Source organism: Girardinichthys multiradiatus, chromosome 2, assembly GCF_021462225.1.
Source record: "Girardinichthys multiradiatus isolate DD_20200921_A chromosome 2, DD_fGirMul_XY1, whole genome shotgun sequence".
NCBI classification, from domain to species: Eukaryota; Metazoa; Chordata; class Actinopteri; order Cyprinodontiformes; family Goodeidae; genus Girardinichthys; species Girardinichthys multiradiatus.
The window spans coordinates 24,233,787-24,260,755 of record NC_061795.1 but is presented as its reverse complement, the minus strand read 5'-3'; the positions used below and the strand labels follow the sequence as shown (position 1 = coordinate 24,260,755).

Sequence of the window (26,969 nt, the reverse complement as noted above, 5' to 3'; positions counted from 1 at the left end):
CATTACTTAAACATAATATATGATTAAAAAACGTCAATCTTCAAAAGCCATATTTGAGTGCTTGAAGTCCTAACCAAGTCAACTGTTTTGGATCAAGACTTTTATTTTTCAATGAGCTGTTCAGATTTATACCCTGCAATTTCCGCTTTAATTCAGTTGTATGAATTGGACAAGATGCTCAGAACAGGCTTTTTTATGGCTGATATCAATTTTCAGTTTTCTTTGGTCCCTTGTCCCTTACCTTTATATGATCTTCATCCAACTCAAAATGGGCATTAAAATCTTTTTTGGTTGTTGCATTTTCCATGTCCAAACGGCTCACCTACACAGACAGGTCTTAACACCATACAGGCATTCTTACTGGTACTTTTTTGCATGTGAACAAGTGCCTAATAAATATCTTCTTTTGGAATGTCAGATTAATTGAATGGCCATTTGGGATCTAGTTCATGACCAAACTGGTACTTTGGGTAAATGTCCAAAGGCTCTCACTAACTGTGGTGATTTCAGGGAACTAATTGTGTGTGGTAACAGACCAGAATTCCATTTTAGAAATAGAAATATAGAAATATTATTTAGTCCCACAGTGGGGAAATTCAGGTATACCAGCACCAAAATGAAAGATATATGGCACCTTGCAGATTCACAGGGCATATTTGTGCATATAAAACAACAACAGACTATTTACAAAAAATGATGAAACTGGAAAAAAAGCAGCAGAGATGTAACCCTCCCAACACAGAGTTTGTTGGGAGCAGTTATGGTTATAAAGTCTAACAACTGCTGAGAGGAAGGACCTGTGATTACACTCCTTTAAGCACATAGGATGCAGCAGTCTGTCAGTGAAGGAGCTCTCCAGATCTGCAGCAGCTTCAAGCATGGAGTGTGAGACATTGTCCAACAGCGATGTTATTTTTCTTATTTAACTGCTTCCTCTCCGCTGTATATAAGCTGCTGCTCCAACATATTACACAGAAAAGGGCTAATACCACAACAGAGTCAAAAGAGGTCTTCAGGGGAGCCCCCTGAATTTCAAAACACCATAGTCTCCTTAGCAGGTCCTGTAAAGAATATCAGTGTTGTGACTCCAGTCCAGTTTATTGTTCAGGTGAATATTCAGGTACTTTCAAAAAAAGCAGGCAGTCATCGAAGATAAGGGGGTTGCAGCAGGGGAGGCTGGGCTGAGGAAGCACTCTGATCCAACTTGTTGAAGAACTGGGTCAGATCATTAACCTACCCAAAATCTCCTACAGTCTGGGAGTTTGGTTTGTGATCTGAAATTGTTTTCCGGCTCTTCCAAATCCCACTGATGTTGTTCTGCTGCAACTGGTCCTCCAGCTTCTTCATGTAGATGTTTTTTTCCATCCCTGATCTTTCTTCTCAGTTGCTTCTATACAGCTCTCAGCTCCTTGTTTTTTGATCTAAAGGCTCTCTTCTTCTCCTTGGGAGAGCCTTTATTACACCCTTTATACACCAATGTTGCAATGATGTGTAAGCTCCTGACGTAGATGCTAACAGCTAGCAGCTCAATGTCATTACTGCAGAGCGTCTCTTTGGTAGTAAAATGCCCAGAGTTGCATCATATATCATTCACAAACACAGTCAGACCCCTTCCACTCTCGGTACCACGCTCCTTGGTTCCACATCTCAGTCAGGACAATTAAGCTGCTCTCTCTGAAGCGTCTCTGATGCTGCGTAAGGGCACCCAATTCATCCACTTTGTTGGAAAGGGATCTCCCATTTCTCATGATGATGGACAGGAGGATGGGTCTGTACCATCTCTTCCAGTTGCGATGGTCAATGGCGGTGCTCGTCCCTTGTCTCCTCCTCAGCTTGCGGGATATATCAGGTCTCTCAGTGGGAGGTGCCCCAGCGGAGCTACCGGGAGCTAGTAGCTAGTCCCTGGTGTAGATGAACAACTGTTCATACGGTCTCCAAATACAAGCGCCATAAAAAAAACAAAAAACACAAAAACAAAGTTGACCACCAGACGGTCTGCTCCATAAAGTGAACAAGCAAGGTGGAAAAACCGGAACACACAACACGTGTAAAATATATATTTTAAAAAAAATAAAAGAACAACTCAGGACTTAGTGGGAGCTGCTGAAACAGGCTGCCTGATCATTTGGCGCCAGAAGTATTCTTTCAGGTCCAAAAGCAAAAACAAGTCCACTGAAAGTGAGGTAGTGGTCCACTGTTTGGATGGAATAAGCAGGAGAGGGAGGTGTGCAAACACTCGTTATACAACATGTTTTTTTTTTTTTTATATATTTTATTATACACATACAAGTTATACATTTGCTAATTTAGCTAAATTACAAATATTGAAAGCAGTAATAAGAGTTGTTTTTTTGTTTTTTTTGGTGAGCTGAAGCAATTGATTTGGCTCACTAAAAACAGACAGAATTCCCATCACTTCTGATCCTAAATGCGAGTTTATGGCTATATATTCCATATATGAAAAATGCATTTCTCTGAGGGAGATTTTTAAAAATGTTGTGATATGGTGCTGTGATTTTCCCACTCACTGACACTTAATGTTGAAGACTTTTATGCAACTCTTTAATTAGAATCCATAAAACTCTAGTTTATACTAAGGATGGCTGTGCTTTTTTAATGGCAGGTGGGTAGTATGGAGGCATGGAAAGGACATGTAGTCTCCATAAAATAGAGTCATCTCCATCCCAGAGAACAATACAGTTAAAGTTGTCCCAATTATTCCCTGCTTCACTTTCCACCATAGCCCAGTAGTTATATTCAGAACAAATAACAGCAGAGTATGAAGTGGTAATTGCACTGAATGGATTTGAGACAGGCTTTTAGTACATAAAGGTTTGCATATCTTTAGTGTTCAATCATAACGACTGTGTCACAAAACCTAACTACCGGAAGCAGAGTAGAAGCTATATCTGGAATATGCTCAAAAACATGCTTCCGAATTCATTAGTCATGCATATTATTTTAAAACCAGGTGCACCAGTGACATACAGTATATCTGTAAATTGCTGGGCAGGCTGTCAAGTGACCCAAGTTAGAAAAGGAAATGTCCAGATGGATGCTGCAGCAGAGATGCGTTAAAGGTATTTTCAGCAGATTTCTGCATTGTTAGAACTGCATATTTATTGGGCTGTCCTAATTTTTTTCATGTTAGTGAAAACTGCATTACTTTCAGAAGATACTCTTGTAGATAAGCACTTCCAGCTAGGGACTTCAGTTCCAATCTCTCTCCTCTCTGGTTTCCGTGACGTAAAATAAAGGTCTGTGGCCTGAAACAATTATTTCTAAAGCCGCCGCTATACATCTTTAAGAAATCATAGTGTAAAAAAGATTAATTATACATTGAAAGGGTAATTATGTCTGTCAAAAGGATCATTTTGCGAGAATTTGCTGGGAATCATAACCCAGATGTGACTGTGTGATCACTGGAGGTTTAATGCAAGGATTAGTGGTGGCTGGATTTTATTATGACAGACTGGAAAAAGAAACTACATAATATCTACACACAATGAATATTGGGTTTAAGCCTCTTTAATTCAAAAGCATAAAGAGTTAGACAAGATCTCAGTTCATGCATAGGATGACTTATTGGTCTCCTACAAACAGATGGATCATACACTCATATTACTTCTTACTTAATGCTCTGGAGAGGTATGTCACAGAGCACCAGAGTAACCTCAGATGTTGAGCAGCACTTCATTGGTGCTCCAAAACACTATGGCAACTGCTCACGAGCATAATCTCTCTTGGGTTTGAACTATAAACAGGGCTGATATGTTTGAAGAAGCAGCAAAGATTGCACTTCTAAATATCTTTATGCAAGAGTAAATCAATTAAAATTGTTTGTAAAACAACAAACACCAAGAAATTCATTACACATTGGTCTGCCTTTCTTCAGCATTAAAGAAGGAATAGCAAGTTTGGGATTTAAAGTGTCTTCTTCTTTCCACTGTCTCACTGCAAGGGCATCTTCTGACATTTGCACTTGCAGTGAGACAGTGGAGGTCACTAAAGGGAACGAGAAGAATAGATAAAAAAATAACTGAAAGGGCTGTGAGGGCTAGACGTGTAAACACTCACTGGGCATGCACGCACATCCTTTAACCATAAACACGACAAATGTACCACTGCCGCCTCTTATTTCAGTCAAACATTATTAGAGTTACACATTAAACAGTAACTATCAGGAGAGAGAGATTGAAATTAATCATTTATTGGCCTTAGAGGTGCACCAACTGCAGTTTTCTGCCCGATCACCGACCTTTAAAAAGCCTATCCAGCCGATTTAAATGACACTGTCAGGTGTTATAAGGTCACAATACACCTTCAAACTTGCAATCATATTTTATTCAAAAACACTGAACAATACCCGTGAAGCAATACAAACTTATTTTAACTACACATAAGGTAGTGCTCTCAAATATAAATGAAACCTTTAGCACTGCAGTTCCTTTAGTCTTTCATTTTTCAAATTTTAAAAGGAAACAAAACTTGCACAACAGGTTAAACAAGAAGGTAAGATTGGTGGATAAGATCAGTGGATACGATCTGTTTCACTAGTAAGAATAGGACGATCACCAATCTCCTGAAATTAAGAAAATTGGGGCCGACTGATCGGCCAGCCAATCAATCGGTGCACCCCTAATTGGCACCCCTGGTGTGTGTACAAAGCCTCTATCTTTCATTTCAGGGGTATATAGTGCCCAGCAACCTTTTCATATTTTGCTATGTTCCAACAATACACTTCAATGTTTATTATTGGGATAAATATATTATAGACCAGCACAAAGTACACATAACTGTGAAGTGGAAAATATCTGAAAAGTATGATGCACATATATATTTAACCCCCTTTGATTAGTTTAATTAGTAGCTAGAGTCCATGTGTGTAATTTAATCTCAGTATAATGATATAATGTTAGAGATCATTAGGGAACAAACAACATCAGGAAGACCGAGTAAAACAGCAGGCAGGTCAAGGCAGGGATAAAGGTGTGGAGAAGTTTAAAGCAGGGTTAGGTTATAAAACAATATTCACAGCTTTGAACATAACAAGATGCTCTAATCAATTCCTGATGCTCTATTTGGGGTCTATGGCACACCTGCAAACCTACCAAGATATGGACATGGTTGTCGGCTTAAACCTACAGGCCTAGTAAAGAGAGCATCCATCAGAGAAAGAGCCAAGATGAAAGATGAATCAATATCTTTGAGGGGAACTACACAGATTCACAACTCATTTGTGAAAATCTCCTGACATGGCAACTATTAGATTTTATAATAAAAAGTGGGAGGAAGGAAGATGTTGTTGAAAGAAAGCCATAAGAAGCTATGCAGGGGACACGTAAACGTGTGTAAAAAGGTACTCTGGTCAGATGAAGACTGAATCTTTTGGGTTACATGCCAAAGGCTATATGTGGAGAAAAACCACCATCCGCTGTGTAAAACATGGCGGTGGCAGCATCATGCTGTGGATAAGCTTTTTCTTCAGGCACAGGGAAGTTGGTCAGAGTTGATGAGAAGATGGATTAAACTAAATTCAGTACAATAGTGAAACTAAATCTGTTAAAGGCTGTTAAACAGTTGAGACTGAGGCAGAGGTTCACCTTCTGGCCGGACAATGACCCCAAACGAGCAACACGAGAAGAAAATTCATGTGAATGGCCCAGTTGATCCAATTAGGAATCTGAGGCAAGACTAAAACATGGTTCTTCACAGATGTTGTAAATCCAATCTGACTGAGCTTGAGCAACGATGCATAGAAGAATGGACAAAATATTTAGTCTTTAGATGTGCAAAGCTGGTAGACATACACTAAAAGATACCAACATTAACTGTGGTAAAAGATGGTTTGAAAGAATATAAATGAACGTCACACTTTACATACTGTATTTTTTTAAAGACATTTAGACAACTATGTCTCATTTTCTTTCCACTTCACAGTTATGCATTATTTGCAGTTGGTCTATCACATAAAATCACACCAAAATACCTTAAATTCTGTGCTTGTAGAATGTAAAAAAGTTCAAGGGGTCTGAATGATTTTCCTGTCATCTGTCTCATTGTGTGTGGTGGTAAGAGAAAGCTGGGTTCCTATTAAGCCTTATTTGTCACAGTCCCAAATGTTTTCAACTTTCCATTAAAACTTCCTGAACGTAGAAAACTGTGAGTTCTTGCAGCTTTTCTTTTTGTAGCCAGGTCCTGACTTATGGATATCTACTCCATTGGCATGTTCTCTTGCTTTTTTGAAGTGTGGCTGAGAGAAATTGGTCTCTGTGTGAGACCATATTTATACCCAAAGGAAACAAGACATAATGGAGTAAATCCTGAAGGTTCACTCTGATCAACCTAAAAAAGGAAAGGTATACATAAAGAATGCCAGACCTTTGATTTTTTGTAAGGAATGAGCACAAAGTGTTTGAAGTGCCAACATGTGTTGCCCAGTCATTGCATAAAAAAACCTATTATTTCTTATTGTGGATTTATTTTGCCACTAACAATATGTACTAAAAATAAATGTTTTTGGGGGGTAAAATGAAGGTCCTCTATGGTATTAACTTTCTTCAGCTATTGCTGTTTTATCCCTGATCCTCTCCATCCCAGACTAAACCAGTCAGCTGTTATTAACCAGTCGCTCATTCCTGTACCGGCCTTCCATCTCTGCACTTTTTCCACACACTCCCACGGACATACACACACGCATACAGGGTCTCATATCCTCTGTGTGACCTTGACTCGCTAGCACTCTGGGGCTTGTTCTTTGCTTATCCTGTCTGCCTGTTTCACTTGTTCTCTCCATCTTTTTTATTTTCCCTGTTCGCACCCACTCTATTGTACACCTCTCTAGTTTTTGCTTTCTATCACTCCTCCTGTGGCTGGCTAATGTTAACAGCCACGATCCTTTTTCTACTTCTCCCTGAGACTCAGAGGAGAAAGGGAACGGAAGATGGCTAAAGAAGGACGACCTTCCAATCCTCATGAGTCAGCTGACAGAGAATACTACAAAAATATGTCCAGCATTAGGACACTTTCAACAAGTCTACAGGTCCTTCTCAAAATATTAGCATATTGTGATAAAGTTCATTATTTTCCATAATGTCATGATGAAAATTTAACATTCATATATTTTAGATTCATTGCACACTAACTGAAATATTTCAAGTCTTTTATTGTCTTAATACGGATGATTTTGGCATACAGATCATGAAAACCCAAAATTCCTATCTCACAAAATTAGCATATCATTAAAAGGGTCTCTAAACGAGCTATGAACCTAATCATCTGAATCAACGAGTTAACTCTAAACACCTGCAAAAGATTCCTGAGGCCTTTAAAACTCCCAGCCTGGTTCATCACTCAAAACCCCAATCATGGGTAAGACTGCCGACCTGACTGCTGTCCAGAAGGCCACTATTGACACCCTCAAGCAAGAGGGTAAGACACAGAAAGACATTTCTGAACGAATAGGCTGTTCCCAGAGTGCTGTATCAAGGCACCTCAGTGGGAAGTCTGTGGGAAGGAAAAAGTGTGGCAGAAAACGCTGCACAACGAGAAGAGGTGACCGGACCCAGAGGAAGATTGTGGAGAAGGGCCGATTCCAGACCTTGGGGGACCTGCGGAAGCAGTGGACTGAGTCTGGAGTAGAAACATCCAGAGCCACCGTGCACAGGCGTGTGCAGGAAATGGGCTACAGGTGCCTCATTCCCCAGGTCAAGCCACTTTTGAACCAGAAACAGTGGCAGAAGCGCCTGACCTGGGCTACAGAGAAGCAGCACTGGACTGTTGCTGAGTGGTCCAAAGTACTTTTTTCGGATGAAAGCAAATTCTGCATGTCATTCAGAAATCAAGGTGCCAGAGTCTGGAGGAAGACTGGGGAGAAGGAAATGCCAAAATGCCAGAAGTCCAGTGTCAAGTACCCACAGTCAGTGATGGTCTGGGGTGCCGTGTCAGCTGCTGGTGTTGGTCCACTGTGTTTTATCAAGGGCAGGGTCAATGCAGCTAGCTATCAGGAGATTTTGGAGCACTTCATGCTTCCATCTGCTGAAAAGCTTTATGGAGATGAAGATTTCATTTTTCAACACGACCTGGCACCTGCTCACAGTGCCAAAACCACTGGTAAATGGTTTACTGACCATGGTATCACTGTGCTCAATTGGCCTGCCAACTCTCCTGACCTGAACCCCATAGAGAATCTGTGGGATATTGTGAAGAGAACGTTGAGAGACTCAAGACCCAACACTCTGGATGAGCTAAAGGCCGCTATCGAAGCATCCTGGACCTCCATAAGACCTCAGCAGTGCCATAGGCTGATTGCCTCCATGCCACGCCGCATTGAAGCAGTCATTTCTGCAAAAGGATTCCCGACCAAGTATTGAGTGCATAACTGTACATGATTATTTGAAGGTTGACGTTTTTTGTATTAAAAACACTTTTCTTTTATTGGTCGGATGAAATATGCTAATTTTGTGAGATAGGAATTTTGGGTTTTCATGAGCTGTATGCCAAAATCATCCGTATTAAGACAATAAAAGACCTGAAATATTTCAGTTAGTGTGCAATGAATCTAAAATATATGAATGTTAAATTTTCATCATGACATTATGGAAAATAATGAACTTTATCACAATATGCTAATATTTTGAGAAGGACCTGTATATGGATGGTAGCTACTTTGTACTTTTTCACATTTATATTTTTAGGGGGGTTTGTGGGATAGACCAACATAATGAAGTGCATATTTTTAGTGTGGAAGGAAAAGAATGCAAGGTTTTCAAACGTTTTTACATATTAAAAAGCTGAAAAGTGTGACTTGGACGTGTATTTAGCCTTCCTGGGTCAACACTATAAAGAACTATGTTTTACTGCAAGAATTTTGGGGAATCTCTCTATCAGCTTAACACTGAAAGTTTTGATAATTGTTCTTTGTAAAATATTTAAATCATATTGGATGGGGGGGATTTCTGAACATAAGTGTTTAAATCTTGCAAATTCTAGGTCGCATTGATCTAAGCCATTTCTGGTTATACAAATAACGTATGTTTAGCGTCATTGAGCGCTGAATGGTGAATCTCCGGCTCAGTCTCAAGTCTTCATCCATCTTCCCATCAGCTCTAAACAGCTTCCCTAACCCTCCTGAACAAATGGCTCCCCACATAATGATGCTGCCACCACTATTTGTTGCGGTGGTGTTTTGTGGATGATGTGCAGCATTGGTTTTCCACCAAAAATAGCGTTTTGCATGGAGGTCAGGACGTTCAATTCTGGTCTCATCTGACCTGAGCACCTTGTGACAAATTGCAAACAGGACTTATCATGCCATCCTTAACCAATTGCTTTCTTCCTGCCACTAAATGTTTTCCTTGTCTGGCCTATCACTTTAGGTATCTTGGTAAGTTTGCACTTGAACCATTCCCTTTGCTATTTTTGGATGGATTGAGCAGTGCTCCATGATGGGATGCTGTCTGATCTGCTGTGTTCCTTGATCTTGATGATGCTGTTCTCTAATGTTCTCCAACAGATGAAGGCCTTCACTGAAAAGATGAATTACTACTGAGATTAAATTTCACTCATCTGGACTACTTACTAATTAGGTGACTTTTGAAGGCAGTTGTGTGCACCGGATTGTATTTTTTACGGCCTTTATTTTTGAGGGTGTAGGAGGAAATGGTGTTTAATACAGTGTCATGTCCTACCTTTTAGGTATTTATTTGTACAAAAAAATAAAAAACCATGTATCATTTGTAGTTTGGGAAAATATCCCAATTATGCACAATTTGTTTTTAATCTCTGACATAAAATCTAAATAAAAACTGCTGAAGTTTGTGTTTGTGTGAAAAAATGGGTTTTACATGAATAGCATAAGACACATTTAGTAACCCTTAGTCATCTTCTTTAGACATACAATAATTATTTGACAAAGTATTTTATTCTATCATGCCTCTTGGGTTTCTTTATCCAATGACTGATTTCAGCAAACAGCATAAAATTTCCAACATGCTTCATCAATAGAAATTGTTGAACTTGTTATAAATGTGATTCCGTTTTCTTGTGCGGTGCCTTTTAATCAATTCAAACTTTGATTGGACTTTGCTCTAATCATGTGATTGACTTCCTGTTTCCACCAATTAGGGTGGACAAACACAGCAGGTGCCCTCGCAGCCTGTCGTTCTGACTCTTGCAATCCTTGAGATTTTCCCCGTGAGTTTAGCTCACAGCACACATCTGTAGCCTTAATTGGACCTGTTGATTAAGGTAAATGCACTTACGATCAAATGACAGTGTCCATTGAATACCAAAATGTATTTTTCTGTGCCCGTTTTTGTTATACCCAAAGGTCCCTGTTGTGATTGTATTCCTCGTTCTAATGCGCGCAGAGGTAAATGTGCTATGTTTAATCCAGGCTTTGCATCTGATATCAATGCAGCAAACTGACAGGACAACAGGGTGGCTCACAGCTGCTTTGTGCTGTGAAGCATATAATACAGGAAGTCATGAATTAAGATCTTAGCTAATCCTCCTTTAAAGTTTTCATCAAAGAAAAGGAGACTTGTTGAGCACAGCTGCCAAGCCAAATACCTTTTTCTCTCGCCATCCAGCTCTGTTTCAATTCATCTTGCCCTAAGAGCCGTGGACATTACAAGACTGCCAGAGCAATTGCCCCCCAAATAATTTCCCATCCCACATTAGTAAAACAGCCATGAAGTAGAGGGACATCATCAATTTCTACAGGGCAATAATAACAAAGATGTTAGGAGCTCGCTGTCTTCTGCTGATACTTGCACTTCATACCATGTTAAAGACGCCCCACAAATCCGCTCAGTTCTCTATTTCATTTCCTCTGCAGTTGAAATCCTTTGATGCTCAGTGCCAATTTACAGAAACCAGAAAGTAGATAGTGTAAAATCCTAGGGCGCATTGAAGACCCTCTAATTAAGAGGTGCGCTGCTGCCTGGATTGATAAAAAAAAAGGTTCTACCCACAGGTTTGAAAGTCTATCTAAACATATTACATGATAAACTGGATTCATTAAAGCCAATAGAAAGGCTAACACTGCTACATGGATCTTTTGCAGATCCAACAAAATTCCCATGATTTAGTTCACTTCAGTTTAATTATATAGCAACAATTTAAGGCATTTTACAAGACAAACAGATCCAATTCTTAGCCAGATATATAAAATACAATTCAGTAGAAATTCAGTACAAATCAATCTGATTTATTCTAGTACAGTACAAGCATTTCATGAAATTCAAGTTACATACAAGCCAATGTCCTGATTATACCACAATGCAGTCAAATTTAGCTCATTATGTGATGCAAATGAATAAAAACGGAGCTATTTAAGGATGCCCAGCAGATTACATCATGCTGTTATCTCTGCATAAATCCATCATCCTGAGCAAGCATGTGGCAACAGTGGAGAGGAACCACTCCCTTTTAACAGGAAGAAACCACCAACAGAACCAGACCCGGTATGGGAAGCAAAAAATAGCACTGATCCAGGTGTACTTTCCATGGGAGAGAGTAGAAAGGGTTTATGGCAACACTAGCTCCCCAAATGGTTTTGTCCAGGAAAGAGGCATGCTTAAAGATGGAACCACTTGGCCAGGAGGGCTTTATAAAGCAAATAAAAATAAAGGGTTGGGAGTATGTTCTAAGAAAAATGACAAACAAAACAAGCATTCAAAGTTAATGGCACCAATAGCTCTGTCAAAAACTTGGAAGCAATAAGACAGGAGCACTTTCTGTGGAAAAGAGAATGTGTTGTTAATGGCAATACTAGCTCCCTCAATGGCTTAATGGACAGAAATACAGAACAATAACTAAAGACACCATGAGTCAGGAGTACTTTCTTTGTGAAAGAGTACACAGAGATAATGTAAAAAATACTTCCATCAATGACCCACAGCTGGAGAGAGACACAGCTGAACACAGCAACACTGAGTAGTTAGTACTTTCTATATAAAAGAGTAGCCAAAGTTAATAGCAACAGTTGGTTCTGTATCTCAATTACCGCTTCCATCAAAGAAACACAGCTAAGGACAAAAGCAATCAGCCAGAAGTACTTTCTTTGGAAAAGTACTACAAATAGAGCAGAAAAAGTTGATGAAAGCAATAGCTTTTCCAATTAAAGTCCAGAAGAGAGATACAGCTGAACACAGAAGCACTGAGCCAGGAGTAATTTCTACATAAAAGAAAACACGGAGCTAATGGCAGCAATAGTTCAAAAAAGGTTCTGTCCAGGAAATGAACTGTTAAAGAAAGAAGCAGTGAGCCAGTTGTACTTTCCACTGGAAAGAAAAATATGACAGTAATTGCTACGTCCATGACTGTAGCGTACAGAGATAGAGCTAAAAACAGAAGGACTTGAACCACAAGTCTGCTCTAAGGGAGAAAAAAACAGACAGCTAGCATAAAGTACTCCTTATCTCATCTATCTGCCGCCTATTATTTTCTAACCTGCAAATAGGTCTGAAATGCTAAAATACACAAAAAACCTCCACCTCTTGCTCTCATTAGTACAGCTCCTGCATGCCAAACATAAGTTATTTAGATTGCTGGCCTAGACCAGAAGTTTGGACTCTGGCCCAAAACCAAAGAAAGCATCAACTTAAATCAATAGCAAACCTGATGGTATTACAATATATCATATTCTAGCTGTAGACTGTGGAGCTGCCAGACAGAATACAAGACCACACAGTAAATAAAGCTAAAGCAAGTTTTCCCAGATGCACAAACTTTGTCAGCACAAGAAGATGAAAGATAAAAAAAACAATGAAGCTCTGCATTGAGTTATTGTTTTAAGAGATAAACACTATTGAGTTTTGCCTGCACTAAGCTGCAATTCATTTTGGCGTAAGGCAAATAGTAGCCTGAGAAAAAAACCACAGTCACCGTATCTTATAACACTTCTCCAAATCCAACCCTGTCCTCTCTGCATTAATGCTCATTACAGGCAAAAGTCAATTAACTACAATTCTCAGTGAATTAAAAGCCATCAACAACTGAAGCCAGATAGGTTTGAGTTTCTCACCTTGTGACATTTTGACAAGTATGAAACACCACTGCCGTTCAGGTGGAAATTAACCTTCCGCTGTCGAAATCCATCCTGTGATGGCAGCATAGTGCCTGCACTTCACATGCAGGCCGGCACAGAGTTCTGGTTATGCATGGGGTGATGATGCTTGCCTGCATTCTCACTTTCACACACGCACGGGATTGTTAAAATGGAAAAACACATACTATTATGGGGAAAGCAACACAGAAACCCCATGTACTGACCTATGCTGTTGAATTCCAGGAAATATTGACCTGATAAAATAAAATCTTGGTCAGTTAGATCCATTCATGCTTTAATTTTCCATACCCGCTTAAAGTACTAAAGTCCAGCAGGGTCAGCTGGGGGCTGGTGACTGCCTGGGTGAAAGGATCGGCACAAAGAAAAAGGTTGGCCCTGAATAATCTTTTAACAAGGAAATTTAAAGATTACATTTTGCAAACAGATTACATAAAAATTAATGGTTCATAACAAAATGAATCTAAAACTATTTTGATAATAAATGGAGATTTATTATTGGGTTCAGTGGGCACCACCATAGCTGTTGAATGTTTTCTCAAGAGTATAAATAATAACCCATCAGACTGAGTAGACAATGATAGGGTGCCACAATCATGTTTATTCCCATCGTTATTTGTACTATAGTTTACTCTTTCTGCTAAAAGTAGTGTTGGTCAGGGAGGACATCATGTCAGATCAGCATCTTTAAAGTGCCTGTGACATCGAATTTATATGATAAATCCAATTACATTTAAGCAAAGAAAACATTGATAAAATATTTTTAAAAGTAAATTCATTCCGCAGAGGTGAACAGTAAAACGGCACTTCCAGGCCTTTCGTGTGCGATTTTGTTGCGGTCTTTTATGAAGAATAAAGTCAGCTAATATTAGATGGCAGAGCACAACTTTTGGGGGCAGCTCCTTCTACGTTGGAGCCGCTATTAGAGCCAAAACCCAACAATAACTACCAATATCTAAATGTACTTTTACAACAAGGAAGTGTTCTTGCCTGCTGAGCCTTGATCCGTTTAGCAACAGCAACAACAACCTTTTCTTGGGATCTTTCCACATCAGATCCACTGAATAGTGTGACTACTGTGTAGCATCTGCTTCAACATTCTCCTTCATGGGTCAGATATTCCAACCTCTGACATAATTTCTCTTACGAATTCAGTGGTTTCTTGTTCGAAGTAGATTGCTGAAGTCTTCCGATCACAACTGGCTGTGCTTGGTGGGACCAGCCCATCTGTTTCTCGTCAGTTTTCCAGCTCTGATACAGGCAGCTCTGATCCTCCTCACTTCAGGAAAGTTGAGCAGACTAACAGCTGCTGTCACAGTAATGCTGCTACCACCAGCAATGCACCTGAACAGTTGACGATCATTAATGCTTACACAATGAATGACCAGGGAGTTCCCATTTCCTTCACTTGCGGGAAACTTTGGACTTGCAAATTTTAACACCAAATATGCCTATTTTGTGTCACAATTTCCTTTTTTCTTTCTTTGTCTTTTATCACGTCTTTAATCCAAATATAATGGCAATTACTGCCCAATTTCATTAATATTAAAATGTTTTTTTTTCAATGTCTGCATTTGTGAGAAAAACATGTCACAGGCACTTTAAGCTTACATATGACCAAGATGTTTGACCAGACTCACCTCTAATCCTCTAAGGGGCAGTCGTCTACATGTCAGCAATAGACATTTCTTTCTCTCGCTTCAATCCACCTTGAGACACAGCGTGAAATCAAAGGACACAGCAGGAAAACACCCACTGATGTGAATCGAGTTAAAGCATCATTAAAATGCTGATTTCTGTTCATGATCATAGACCCTTACAAATTGGGTGTCATTTAAAACTATTATCTATTCAAAACTTTCCTCAGAGTCCACAAAATTCCTGAAAGCCTTAGCAAATAATTAATAGTCATCAGAGCCAACAATTTGCCACAAGCAATGAACCGAATAAATGCTTCATCCTTCATTTGATCCATTAATGTAAACCAAGTTCTCAGCCAGGTTCTCGGTTAAAAGAGAATCAACTTGGTTGGCCAAAAATAATATAGTAACTGTAAATAACAGTTGTTTCAGACCCAAGGAAGTACAGTCCAAAACGTAGGGTCATTTGGTACACATGTAGAGCAGAGATGGGGATATACACACGATTTCATTTGCAAGCAGCTGCCACGTCTAGTACGGGCAACAAAAAATACTGAGATCAGGTAGTTGGCGTGTGTGACTGTCAGCCTAAATAGGTAGCGTAGGTCACCAAACACAAAAGATGATTCATGTAGGCAATTGGACATTAGGGGTGTAGAAAGATCTTGTGACACAAGACCTTGCAACATTGAAATTCCAGAATATGTCTTGTCAAAGCAAAGTCTGTCTTGCTGAGTGCAGTCGAGTTGCTTTCAGCATTGACTTTGTCTAGCATAGTAAGTCTGAGCTATTACTATGAGTTTGACACCTTGTATTTATGTTTGAGACTGTTATTTTGATGTGAGAAAGGAAGTAGTTCTTGAGCTGTCTTGTAATGAAGATTTTCCATCAGGGTAGCTGACAACACAGCCAGCTGTTAGAAACTTTTAAAAGACCCCCAAAATTTTCAAATCATTTTGAAAAACACTAATTTGTTTGCAAATGGAACATTGACAGGTAAGATACAAACTCTTTGTAAGCACTGTGAGAATACTGCAACTAGATGCCAATGAAGCTAAAGTTAGCACCTACTTCGGGGCTCCTGACTGTGCTAGATTAAAGAGCTATTTCAGAGTTTTTGAATATGTTTGAAACTACATTTGAACACCTCTTGTTTGAAATCTTAAATATTTACACTGATGAAACTTAAACTGGATAATTCTACACTGGACAAAGATTCTTTAAATAGCAGTTTAACTTTTATTAAACTTTAACTATATCTATTCAAACACAAAGAGGGAGCATTTGAAAATGTGTATTCTTAGCTTCCCAAAGAATATTGCTAAAATTGGATCTCATCTCGTACTAATGAACCCATTAGTCTGTATCATCTTGTCTCAACTAGATACATCTTTATACAACTATTTCAATCTGAAAAGACTCACAAAGAGAGGGTTGGCAATTAGAAAAGTTTTAATGATGTGAAATTACATAATTATATCTTCGGCGCTCGGACCTGAGAGGAAGACATGAATGCTGTGAATGATATGAGCTAAGATGAACATTTGTAAGGCTTAGATTTAGAGATGTCTTCCCCACGATCTGACACTGGTGGTGGACTGGCGGCCAGGGAGCGAGGAAGCCAGGAGTAGATATGAAGGAAGATGGTGGAGGTGGGGTGGAGGAGGGATGAGCTCAGCTGACAAGCGAGGAGGAACACAGCCGAAGGTCCTTTAAAAACCAGGCATCGGAAGGTGATTGGATGATGAATCGGGCGGACAGGATGCTGATTGGAAGGCCGGGAGATGCACGGGGAAGTCATTGGACGGTGGAGACGGCGAGGGTGAGTCTTTCATTCTGAATTTTTGTTTAAACTCCATTTGACAGCATAACCAGCGCTTTATGGATCTTGATTGGGTTGTTTGTGGGTTTGCGTGAGGCCTTTTGGTTGCATCGTGCAACTTATTGACATATGTTCTGCATCTCTATCACAGTGTAAGGGGGACGTGTGTGGCTGCCTATGAATTCGTAACAATGGGCCACTATGACATGAATGCCCATTCTAGACAACTCAGCTCCTTGTAAACCAAATCATAATACCTCCAAATAAGACTCTTCCATTGGGTGCCTTACAGATTTTTATGAGATAATGTATTCAATGACTCAGAAACTTACATAAATTTAGCAAAACAAATAAAAAAACAAATTCTGTGTGACAGGCTGCAAGTAAAAAATTGGTTAAAAACTACAACTTAATAACCCTAAGGTAAGAGGTAAGACTGGTAAGAGGGCATGACTAAATTTGAATGTAAAAGAAGTCAAGGTGCAAAAAAGCATTGCAAGGCTGTCAGAAATTAGAAAGCTGTACAATATATTAAATTGCAGTCGATTGCAATATCCGTGTGTTAAATATCGCAATCACATAGAAGAACTTGGATTTGGTAGTTGGTAGGATGTCATTTCAGATGTCATGCATGCAAATTTGGCATTACAATAACACATTTAGTCTGTTGGTTGGACCTTTCCTGCCCTCAGTGCCCACACCCGATGTGTATATTTAGTGGTTGATATGTTAAATCTCACAAACCGTTTTGGAGTCTATGAGATCAAGGGGAAAAACGGAGTGGGCTGATCACAATCAGCATCGTCGTCGCAGTGTTCAGGGTTGGTATCCCAATCACGTTTCCTGATATCGTGCTGCCCTCTTTCAATATATCTCTAACAAAAATCAAGACTTTTTATCTTGTCAGAAGCAAAACATAAACAGCTCAAGCATTTTGATTAATAAAGCCTTCCAATGTGGCCACAACCTGACTGCTTTTTCTGCCTTACTCTAAATGAGATCACTGTTCAAAAAGGACAGGGTGTAAACTACAAATTACAAAATTACAACATCAATATTTATACAAACAAAAGACACAGCATCCAGCCTTATCTGAAAATCCAGCTAATGTCAACTTATGTTGTTTGACGAGGTGAAAACAACTCCATTTCCCACAGACTGTGTGTAAAAGAGACAGCTATTGCAATGTAACCCACTTATCTATGGAATACACTGAGAATGTGTCTGTCAAAAAGAAGCTATTGTCTCCAGCTTTATTGACAAGTTCACTCTGAATGAAGTAAAAACAAATCTCACGCTGTACTGAAGAAAATTTGACTATCACAACCCAATTCTCAGACTCACTAAATAATTCTGAATGCATTGATCTTTTGACACACAACGGTGCAGTCAGACCTCTGTGGTCAACAAGCTAAGTTCTCTGCTTTTAGTCTTCTGAAAGAACAGATGTGAAGAATATTTCATTGTAACAGTGTTACATTTTGTTAATTTAAGCCAAAACCTTAATGAAGATTTAAATAGTGTAAAGTCTTTGTGGTTTTTTGACTAAAGCAGCTGAGGACAGTAGAAGGTCTATTGAGGGACCCTAATGACACATTTCTACTCATGTAGAGGAAGTTTTCTTATCTCATCTGATCAAAACTTCACATACATTTACTTTAAGTGACTACTGACAGTAAACATCAGACGAGCTTCAGGACTTTGCGTAGAGTCAGGTGCTAACAAGATTAAGTAACAAATAGTAATGGTCAACCGATCAACCAGCCAGTGGTCAAAACCAGCCAGTTTTTCCTGAATTGGCCATCCAGAAGTGAAATACTTCTTCAAAACTGAAAACTACTTTTTTTCGATTTGTAAATGCATCAACAAACCAAAGGCTCTCTCATGCACTTTGTTTTGATTTTAGCAAAAATAGTCCCACAGTAGTAAAAGCCATTCATGGGAATGATGAATCATAATAAGGAGAAGAAGGGAAACAGCTAGAGAGCCTTTGAAAAGACAACAACCTGGTGCTCAAAATGGACAAAAAAGGAGATCATCATCAACTTCCAGAGGTTACGACCTGAGCTCACAACCCTCAGCATCAGCAACCAGGAATTTAAAAGAATTGATAACACTTCTTCAAACCATAGATCTCTGATGACCCCACCTAGTTGTAGAACACCACTGGGCTTGTGAAACGCCCAGAAAAGACTTAACCATTTAAGAAAATTGAAATAAACATCAATCTCCCCCACAAGGTTCATTACAACCTCCTACACAGCTGTGACTGAGAGTGTTTTGAAGTACTGTAGCTCAGTGTGATACTCCACCATCAACATGGCTGGCAAGAGGGCCCAGCAGAGGATAGTGAGGGGAGCTGAATGTTTCTGCATTCTATCCAGGATCTGCTTCAGATGAGCTGCAGGAGCACCTGCCTCTGATCACCATCAGAGACCTCGCTCCCTTGATACCCTTCACAAGAACCCTTCATACAACAACATCAAAAGCAGAACCACCAGACTGCTACATAAAGGGCAGCTTTTTGCCTTAAACTTTTAAAATCCTGAACTGCTGTTGAAATATGCATGCAAATAAGGTATGCGATTTTTAATGCATTATATATGTATTGCATATATAAGGCTCACCAGAGCTTTAAAACAGGTCAATTGGATTTTGATAAGCTTACACGTAATATGAGCCCTTTTCTGGCCTAAACCTGGCCACCTGCCTTGGCAAGGTCAAGTGCTTACAGGTTGTTTAAAGCAGTCCACCCTGATTTGACTGAAGAAGAGTGCAACCCTAAACTTGTGGGAACCTAACAAAAACAATGCAAACTATTTAAAAGCAGCAAGTTTAAAAGAAAATTAAACGTATCCTCCAGAAGAACACATCTGGTGTCACGCCTGTCAGGTAGGATACTGTTGCTACAATTCTCACAGGCTCACCACAAACGGATAATAACAGATTGGAAAAATATTGCCTGGTCCACTGAGTCTCGATTTCAGATGCGACGTTCATAAGTCCATCCTGCCTAGGGCATTGAACAAAGGCCACAGCCTTTCTGAGTATTGCTGTGGACCAGATCCATCTCTTTATGACCACAGTGCAGCCTACATCTGATGACTACTTCCAACAGGATGATGCACCCTATTACGAAGCTCAAATCACCTCAAACTGACATCTTGAATGTGATGATGAGTTCACTGTACTCCAGTAGCTTCCACAGTCACCTGATCCCGATCCAAAAGATAACCACTGGGATGTGACGGAACAGGCGATGCATCATAGATGCACAGCCGACAAATCTGCAACTGATGCTATTATGTCAATGTGGACAAAAATTATTCCCACAGCTTGTTGAATTCATGCTGCAAAGAATTAAATCAGTTATGAAGGCAAAAGGTGTATTGAATCTGGACCTGATAAACTGACTGTTGAGTGTATTTCTTGTGTTTAATGCAATTGTTTTTATCTTTATTTTAATAAGTAAGAATGGTGGTATGCAAAAGAAAACGTCAATGAGAGACTAGACGGTTTGGGGCTGTAACCTTGGTGCTGCATGTTCTTGGTTCTGGCTCTCCAGAGATCTTCACCATCACCATCTCACGGACCTCCTGCTGCAGCTGCTTCCCTCTCACACTTCCCCGTACAGTATCCACGGTGCTGTGGTCCGTGTGGTATCACATCACACATCACGGGGGGGGGGGGGACAAAAACGGAGCCTCCTTTTGCGCCCTCTTCCACCACCCTCACCTTCTTAACCTCCTCCTCTACTGGTCCCCAGTAGCAGCAGGTGTTATTCCCGTACAACCTGAAGATTTAGGTGGTAATTAGCATTACCTCTCAGCCCGGGAGAGTTATTTATGCTTCGCGGGGAGCAGCAGGGGACGAGAGCGTTACTGAGCAGCCGTAGAGAGAGGGAATCACGCCTCAAAAACACGTGGTAGAGATTACTCAAATATTCCTCCTTTGTACCCTTCTTTACCCCTCCAGCTGCATCACGGTTATCTCTCCTTATAACTATAAAGCTGCAGCCGATTCCTTTTTTTTTTTTTTTTTGGAGGATGCTGCAGAGCGCTGAAGACAATAACCTATTCAGAGCAAGGTTTTTCTTTGCAGCTCAAGGCTTTGACCTTGTGCTACGTTGTCCTTAATGTCCATAACATTAAACAAGCACACACATCCAACCACATGCAATACCGTGCACGACTAAAGTGGATGTGCCCACAACAGGTTCACAATTTTTTGGCTTAGTAAAGAAGCAAAAAAGCAGGATCGGGTTTATAGATAGGCATCCTCCTAGGAGGCAATTAACTGCACCGATATTACATAATGACAGCCCACACTTTTCAGCAACATCCCCTGTCCGCGCAGAAAGGACGAGGCTCCCCAGTACGAGCCACATTAAAGGGGAGGATGAGTGACGGAACATTCCCACCTTGTTTAGTGTCACCTCCAGCAGAGGAGGCGCGTTAAGAAATGAAACACCTTGAAACTGTCAGGATGCTCTCCCAGCACAGAGTGGCAGTTCTTCACAGGATCTCCTTACCTTTGCTGTTGTCCTCTTCCCTGTTCAGATACATGGCTGTGTGACTTCTCTCCCGACCGAACACAATGGCGTTTTGTTACAGTTGATTGTTAATATTACTCCTGTTTTTTTTTCTTTTTATTGCGTGTGCCGTGAACTCCGCCGATGTGGTTTGTAGTAGTAGGTGTTTATTGTTTTGCTGCTGCTCGGCTGCCTCTCCTCTCCTCCTAGTGGATAGGTAGGCTAACCAGTCCGAGAATCTCACTATACTCCCTCCCTCTCTCCTCTTCTCTCCTCTCTTCCTGCCTCCTTCTCTCTCCGTACTGTGACTTAGAGGACAAAATGGGGAGAGTGACTTTTGCAGCTGCGTAAAGTCTCCAGTGCTTGCTTGTTCTGCTGCTGCTGCTGCATGTAATTGTTGGATCCTCATTTGGTGCATCATGTTAAATACAACCTGCAGCCGCAGCTTGTTGATTGGGTTCAGGCTTGATTTGAATATTTTCTCTTGTGCTAGAAAGTAAAATGATAAAAAAAAAAAAACAGTTTCTTGATACGGACGATATGGAACCCCACCCAGGGCAGCATGGATTGTGGGCGGTAGGAATGGTTGAGGAAAGTTATGTCCAATTGCACCTGGAAAAAGGTTTCTATTGATTATTTGCATGATTGGTTTTGTGCCCAGTCCAGATTCACCTAAATGTGTTTCTCCACCAGTTCTGCCCTGCTGCAGTGCCATGAGCCTACTGCTGGGATTGCAAAGGCATGGACAATTTATGGTAAACTTTTGAGAACTTTCCAGAGTCGATACAAAAAGTATTCACGTCCCATGAACTTGTACATTTTCTGTAAAAAAATATACTCAGATTGAAAACTTTTAATGGCTATTGGGGGAATTTACTGGAAGTACCTGAAAATTTGAATGGTTTAAACAAACTGTATCATATAAATTACAAACATAAATATAAACATGTTGTTTTGTCAGAAAGATATAATTGCTATACAGTTTAATACAATTGATAAACATTAGATTTAAAAAATAGATTTTTAAGTTAAATAAGTAAGTTTTAGTAATTTTTAAATTAACAATCCGTTTTTTTCTTTGAGCAAAAATTTAAATGTTTTTTTTTTTACCTAAACCCATTAGTCAGAATTTTGCTAATTTATGAAGTTTCTCTAGCTATATTTAAATCCCCATTCAAGTTTGTATATGTTTATTTGCACAATTTCCTGTTAACTCAACTTAAAAATGTGTGGAATTTTGCAACCCAGCAGCCACACAGTATTTTATAGTCATGGGTGATAGCCTCATTATTTATTAAGGGATACCTCACACTCTAGATAATCTTTATTGAAACAAATCTAAAATTATTTAATCAATTTTGTTATCACGTCACCACAGTCTTATTCGGCGCTAAACAAAATTACCCCCTTAACTATTTTAAAGTTATTTTACAACATTTTCAGGAGTGTATTGGTTTTATTTAAGGATCAAACCAAATAAAGGAACAACAATCCAGTCATTTCAATACTGGTTACTTTTTAATATGCGATATAATATTAAAATTCAAATCTTCCCAAAAATCCTCAACCCACCCTTGAATAAATAGCTGATAAAGCTCATATGTTTTAATTGTGAAACTATGGTATTGCAGCATCTTTAAATGTTTAACATTTTAATTAATAACTACGTCAGATTGACTGTCCAGCACCATGGACAGCAGCAACCCAAAGGGCAGGTTCAAACTAGATTAGAAGTCCTCTGTTTATGCACACTTAGTCTTTATGATCCTTTCAATGAAATTTGAAATCACATTTGCACATGAAATACAATGCGATAAAAATAAACAAATCAGCAGATAAATCCAACATTTCAGTCTTTTTCAGTTACTCTTGTTTAGGTTGCAGGGCCTTCCCAGTAACTGTTTCACCATTTATGGTATTGCAGAAATACTATAAAGAGACAGACACAAAAACATTTAGCTAAGAATTCTACTTAAGACAAAATAAAAGAAAAACATATCAATGACAGTAAGCTTACACTCAGGAAAGAGCCATCCCTTATTTTGATGCTTGGATTAAGAAAACGTTTAAATTAGGAACAATTTGATTTTGTTTAAGCATTTCAAAAAAGCAATATAGAACTGATAGGAGTTGAGGTACGATTTTATGATAAACTTTTACCAATATACAGTAGTAAAACGTTTTGAAATTGTCAAGGATGTTATTGAGGAAGTGTTCAAATTTGCCAGAATCTGCAGCTTGGTAACGACACAGAAGCCCGTGTCTGATTCACAAGCCCTTATTCAGCCCTTACATTCATGGGCTATTTTAACCTTTATTTAGAATTCTGGCCTACATTTGAACATCTCAGTATCAATTACATTCTTTAAATTCAGAGGTTTAAACACACTAAGATGTCTATTCCTTTAGATATTTTTGGAAAAGTCCAGATAAGGATATCATGGCTTTGTAAGCTTCTGGTTAATTCCCAACATTTGAGGTAAATGGAGGCTCACCTATGGATTTATTTTAAGGCAACACATCACACACACTGCCTCCTTCTGTGACATCATAGGAAAATGAACAGAAAATCAGCAAAGACATCAGGGAGAGAACTGTGGACCTCCATGAGGCTGGTTCTTTCTTGGGTGTCATTTCGGGATGCCAGAATGTGCCACACTCATCTATACAAATAATTATATGCAGGTATAAACATTGTGGTAATGTCTAGCCATTATACTGCTTAGGAAGGAGACAGGTTCTTGATCCCAGAGATGAACATGTTTGGTTGGAAATGTCTTGTGTAAAGTAGCAAATGCAAAAAAAAAAAAAAAACCTTGTGGAGATGATGGCTAAAGCTAGTAAGAAAGTGCCATTTTTCACAGGGAAGCAAGCCCTGTACCGACATGGTACTGAAAGGCCACTCAAAGAAGAAGAAGCCACAACTGTAAAAGCAACATAAAATGCCAGATTACAGTTTGAAAATGCACTCAGGGACACATTTTGTGGAGACATGTTCTGTGGTCTGATGAAAGTAAAAGCTTTTGGCCATAATAAACATTGTTACATTTAGAAGAAAGTGGAAAGTTTGCAGTTTTTATTAACACCATTGCAGCAGTGAAGTTCTGAGGTTAAAACATCAATTTGTTTTGCTACAGATATGGATGTTGCACTTAATAAAACATCTTGCATCACGAGAAAAGAAAATAATGTGGACATTTTGAAGCACTATTCAAGACAACAGCCAGTAGGTTAAAGATATGGCATAAAGCATGTCATCATATTAGCTGCAAAGTGGCTTTAAGTAAACAAAGTCAGTGTTTTGGAATGGCCATCACAGAATCTTACGGAAGCCCGGAAAGGCAAGTGAAAAAAAATATTTATGTGGTCTTATTTTTTTCAGTGTGTATTTTTTTTAATACCTCATGGCCACAAAAGGTGGGTTCAGTCAGCAGAGGGCAATTACAGCATGGATACAGTTTTGAATATAACGTAACAATCTCACAAGCCTTATGGTTTTTTATAATAGGTGTAAGTTTATTGTCTTGTTAAATATACAAATGTTATGAAAGCACATTCTTTGGCATTGAGTAGAAAGTCATACGAGGTCACCATGACTGAATAATTGTTTTTTAAGGCGCCTGTAAATCAAGGAACATTTGTGTAAAGTGTGGAGTTCACAGTTTAGTAAAGCATGAGCACAGATTTCCACCGGCTTTGTTTTTTTTACCTGCTGACATTTGCCGGGCTTTGTATCATTTAGAAAATGGGACACGGGTTCTTGGAAACCTTGTTAGAACAGAATAAAATTTAATATATTTTAATGTATATGTTTTTTTTACTTGCCTTTGAGGGCAGAAAAAAACAAAATTAGAAATAGTATAATCTAGACATTTTTTCTCACTTGCCTTTCAGGGCTTCCGTAGAACTTTTCAGGCCAAGAGAAAATTTGTGGGCAAAGCTGAAAAGGTGTGTGCAAGCATAAAAACCTACAGACCTTCTTAGTTACATTATTTCTGTAGAGAAATCAAACTGTTATGAGAACCTTATGCAAGGATACCCAAAACATTTGACCCAAATCATAGTCTGAAACACAATTTTACCAAATACTAAGGAAATGTACAGGGGTTGGACAATGAAACTGAAACACCTGTCATTTTAGTGTGGGAGGTTTCATGGCTAAATTGGACCAGCCTGGTAGCCAGTCTTCATTGATTGCACATTGCACCAGTAAGAGCAGAGTGTGAAGGTTCAATTAGCAGGGTAAGAGCACAGTTTTGCCCAAAATATTGAAATGCACACAACATTATGGGTGACATACCAGAGTTCAAAAGAGGACAAATTGTTGGTGCATGTCTTGCTGGCGCATCTGTGACCAAGACAGCAAGTCTTTGTGATGTATCAAGAGCCACGGTATCCAGGGTAATGTCAGCAAGATGGACGAACCACATCCAACAGGATTAACTGTGGATGCAAGAGGAAGCTGTCTGAAAGGGATGTTTGGGTACTAACCCGGATTGTATCCAAAAAACATAAAACCACGGCTGCCCAAATCATGGCAGAATTAAATGTGCACCTCAACTCTCCTGTTTCCACCAGAACTGTCCGTCGGGAGCTCCACAGGGTCAATATACACGGCCGGGCTGCTATAGCCAAACCTTTGGTCACTCATGCCAATGCCAAACGTCGGTTTCAATGGTGCAAGGAGTGCAAATCTTGGGCTGTGGACAATGTGAAACATGTATTGTTCTCTGATGAGTCCACCTTTACTGTTTTCCCCACATCCAGGAGAGTTATGGTGTGGAGAAGCCCCAAAGAAGCGTACCACCCAGACTGTTGCATGCCCAGAGTGAAGCATGGGGGTGGATCAGTGATGGTTTGGACTGCCATATCATGGCATTCCCTTGGCCCAATACTTGTGCTAGATGGGCGGGTCACTGCCAAGGACTACCGAACCATTCTTGAGGACCATGTGCATCCAATGGTTCAAACATTGTATCCTGAAGGTGGTGCCGTGTATCAGGATGACAATGCACCAATACACACAACAAGACTGGTGAAAGATTGGTTTGATGAACATGAAAGTGAAGTGGAACATCTCCCATGGCCTGCACAGTCACCAGATCTAAATATTATTGAGCCACTTTGGGGTGTTTTGGAGGAGCGAGTCAGGAAACGTTTTCCTCCACCAGTATCACGTAGTGACCTGGCCACTATCCTGCAAGAAGAATGGCTTAAAATCCCTCTGACCACTGTGCAGGACTTGTATATGTCATTCCCAAGATAAATTGACGCTGTATTGGCCGCAAAAGGAGGCCCTACATCATACTAATAAATTATTGTGGTCTAAAACCAGGTGTTTCAGTTTCATTGTCCAACCCCTGTATGTAAATGCTGACTTTGCAGGATTCCTTTGAAATCTAAAATGATCTCTCTCATCACTTTGCTATTAAGCAAATAGAAATTATTTTGGCAGTACGAACTGACCAAACACAGGAAAGGTTGAGTCTAATATAATGTCAGAAAAAAGGTTTCAACTGTATATTCCTCCCTGCCTCAGTCACTCCTTGCCCCACTTGTTTATATCTACTTATGGATTTGTGCCTGGAGTTTTATCAAAAGTTTCTGTTGATCCGCTTGACCATTTCCTCTGTGGTTGCCAGCATCTGGGTCCTATTTACCATCCTGACAAGCTTTTATCTATTTTATTACACCCAGGATATTTTAACAATGTGTGCCTATTTGCCTACTGTTCTTTACTCTGTAAAGGAGAACAAACTCAAAATATTAATCTTGCATTTCAGCGTAAATCAAGAGGGAAATAAAAACTGGATCAAGAAGACATGGTGGCTATTGTTAGCCGTGTTGCCTGACAGCAAGAAGAACCAACGTTTTTATTCTGGCTGGGACCTTTCTGTACAGAGT

General features: G+C 39.6%; 1 protein-coding gene across 1 annotated transcript in view; it reads right to left on the bottom strand.

Annotated features, from left to right (window-relative positions):
* syt7a (synaptotagmin VIIa) overlaps positions 1-21,640 on the bottom strand; it is a 138,530-nt gene extending 116,890 nt beyond the window's left edge. The window contains exon 1 of the mRNA XM_047390584.1: positions 21,066-21,640. Coding sequence (XP_047246540.1) covers positions 21,066-21,099 — 34 coding nt within the window. The 5' untranslated portion in view covers positions 21,100-21,640. The remainder of the gene's footprint in view (positions 1-21,065) is intronic.
* Between the last annotated feature and the right edge of the window lie 5,329 nt (positions 21,641-26,969).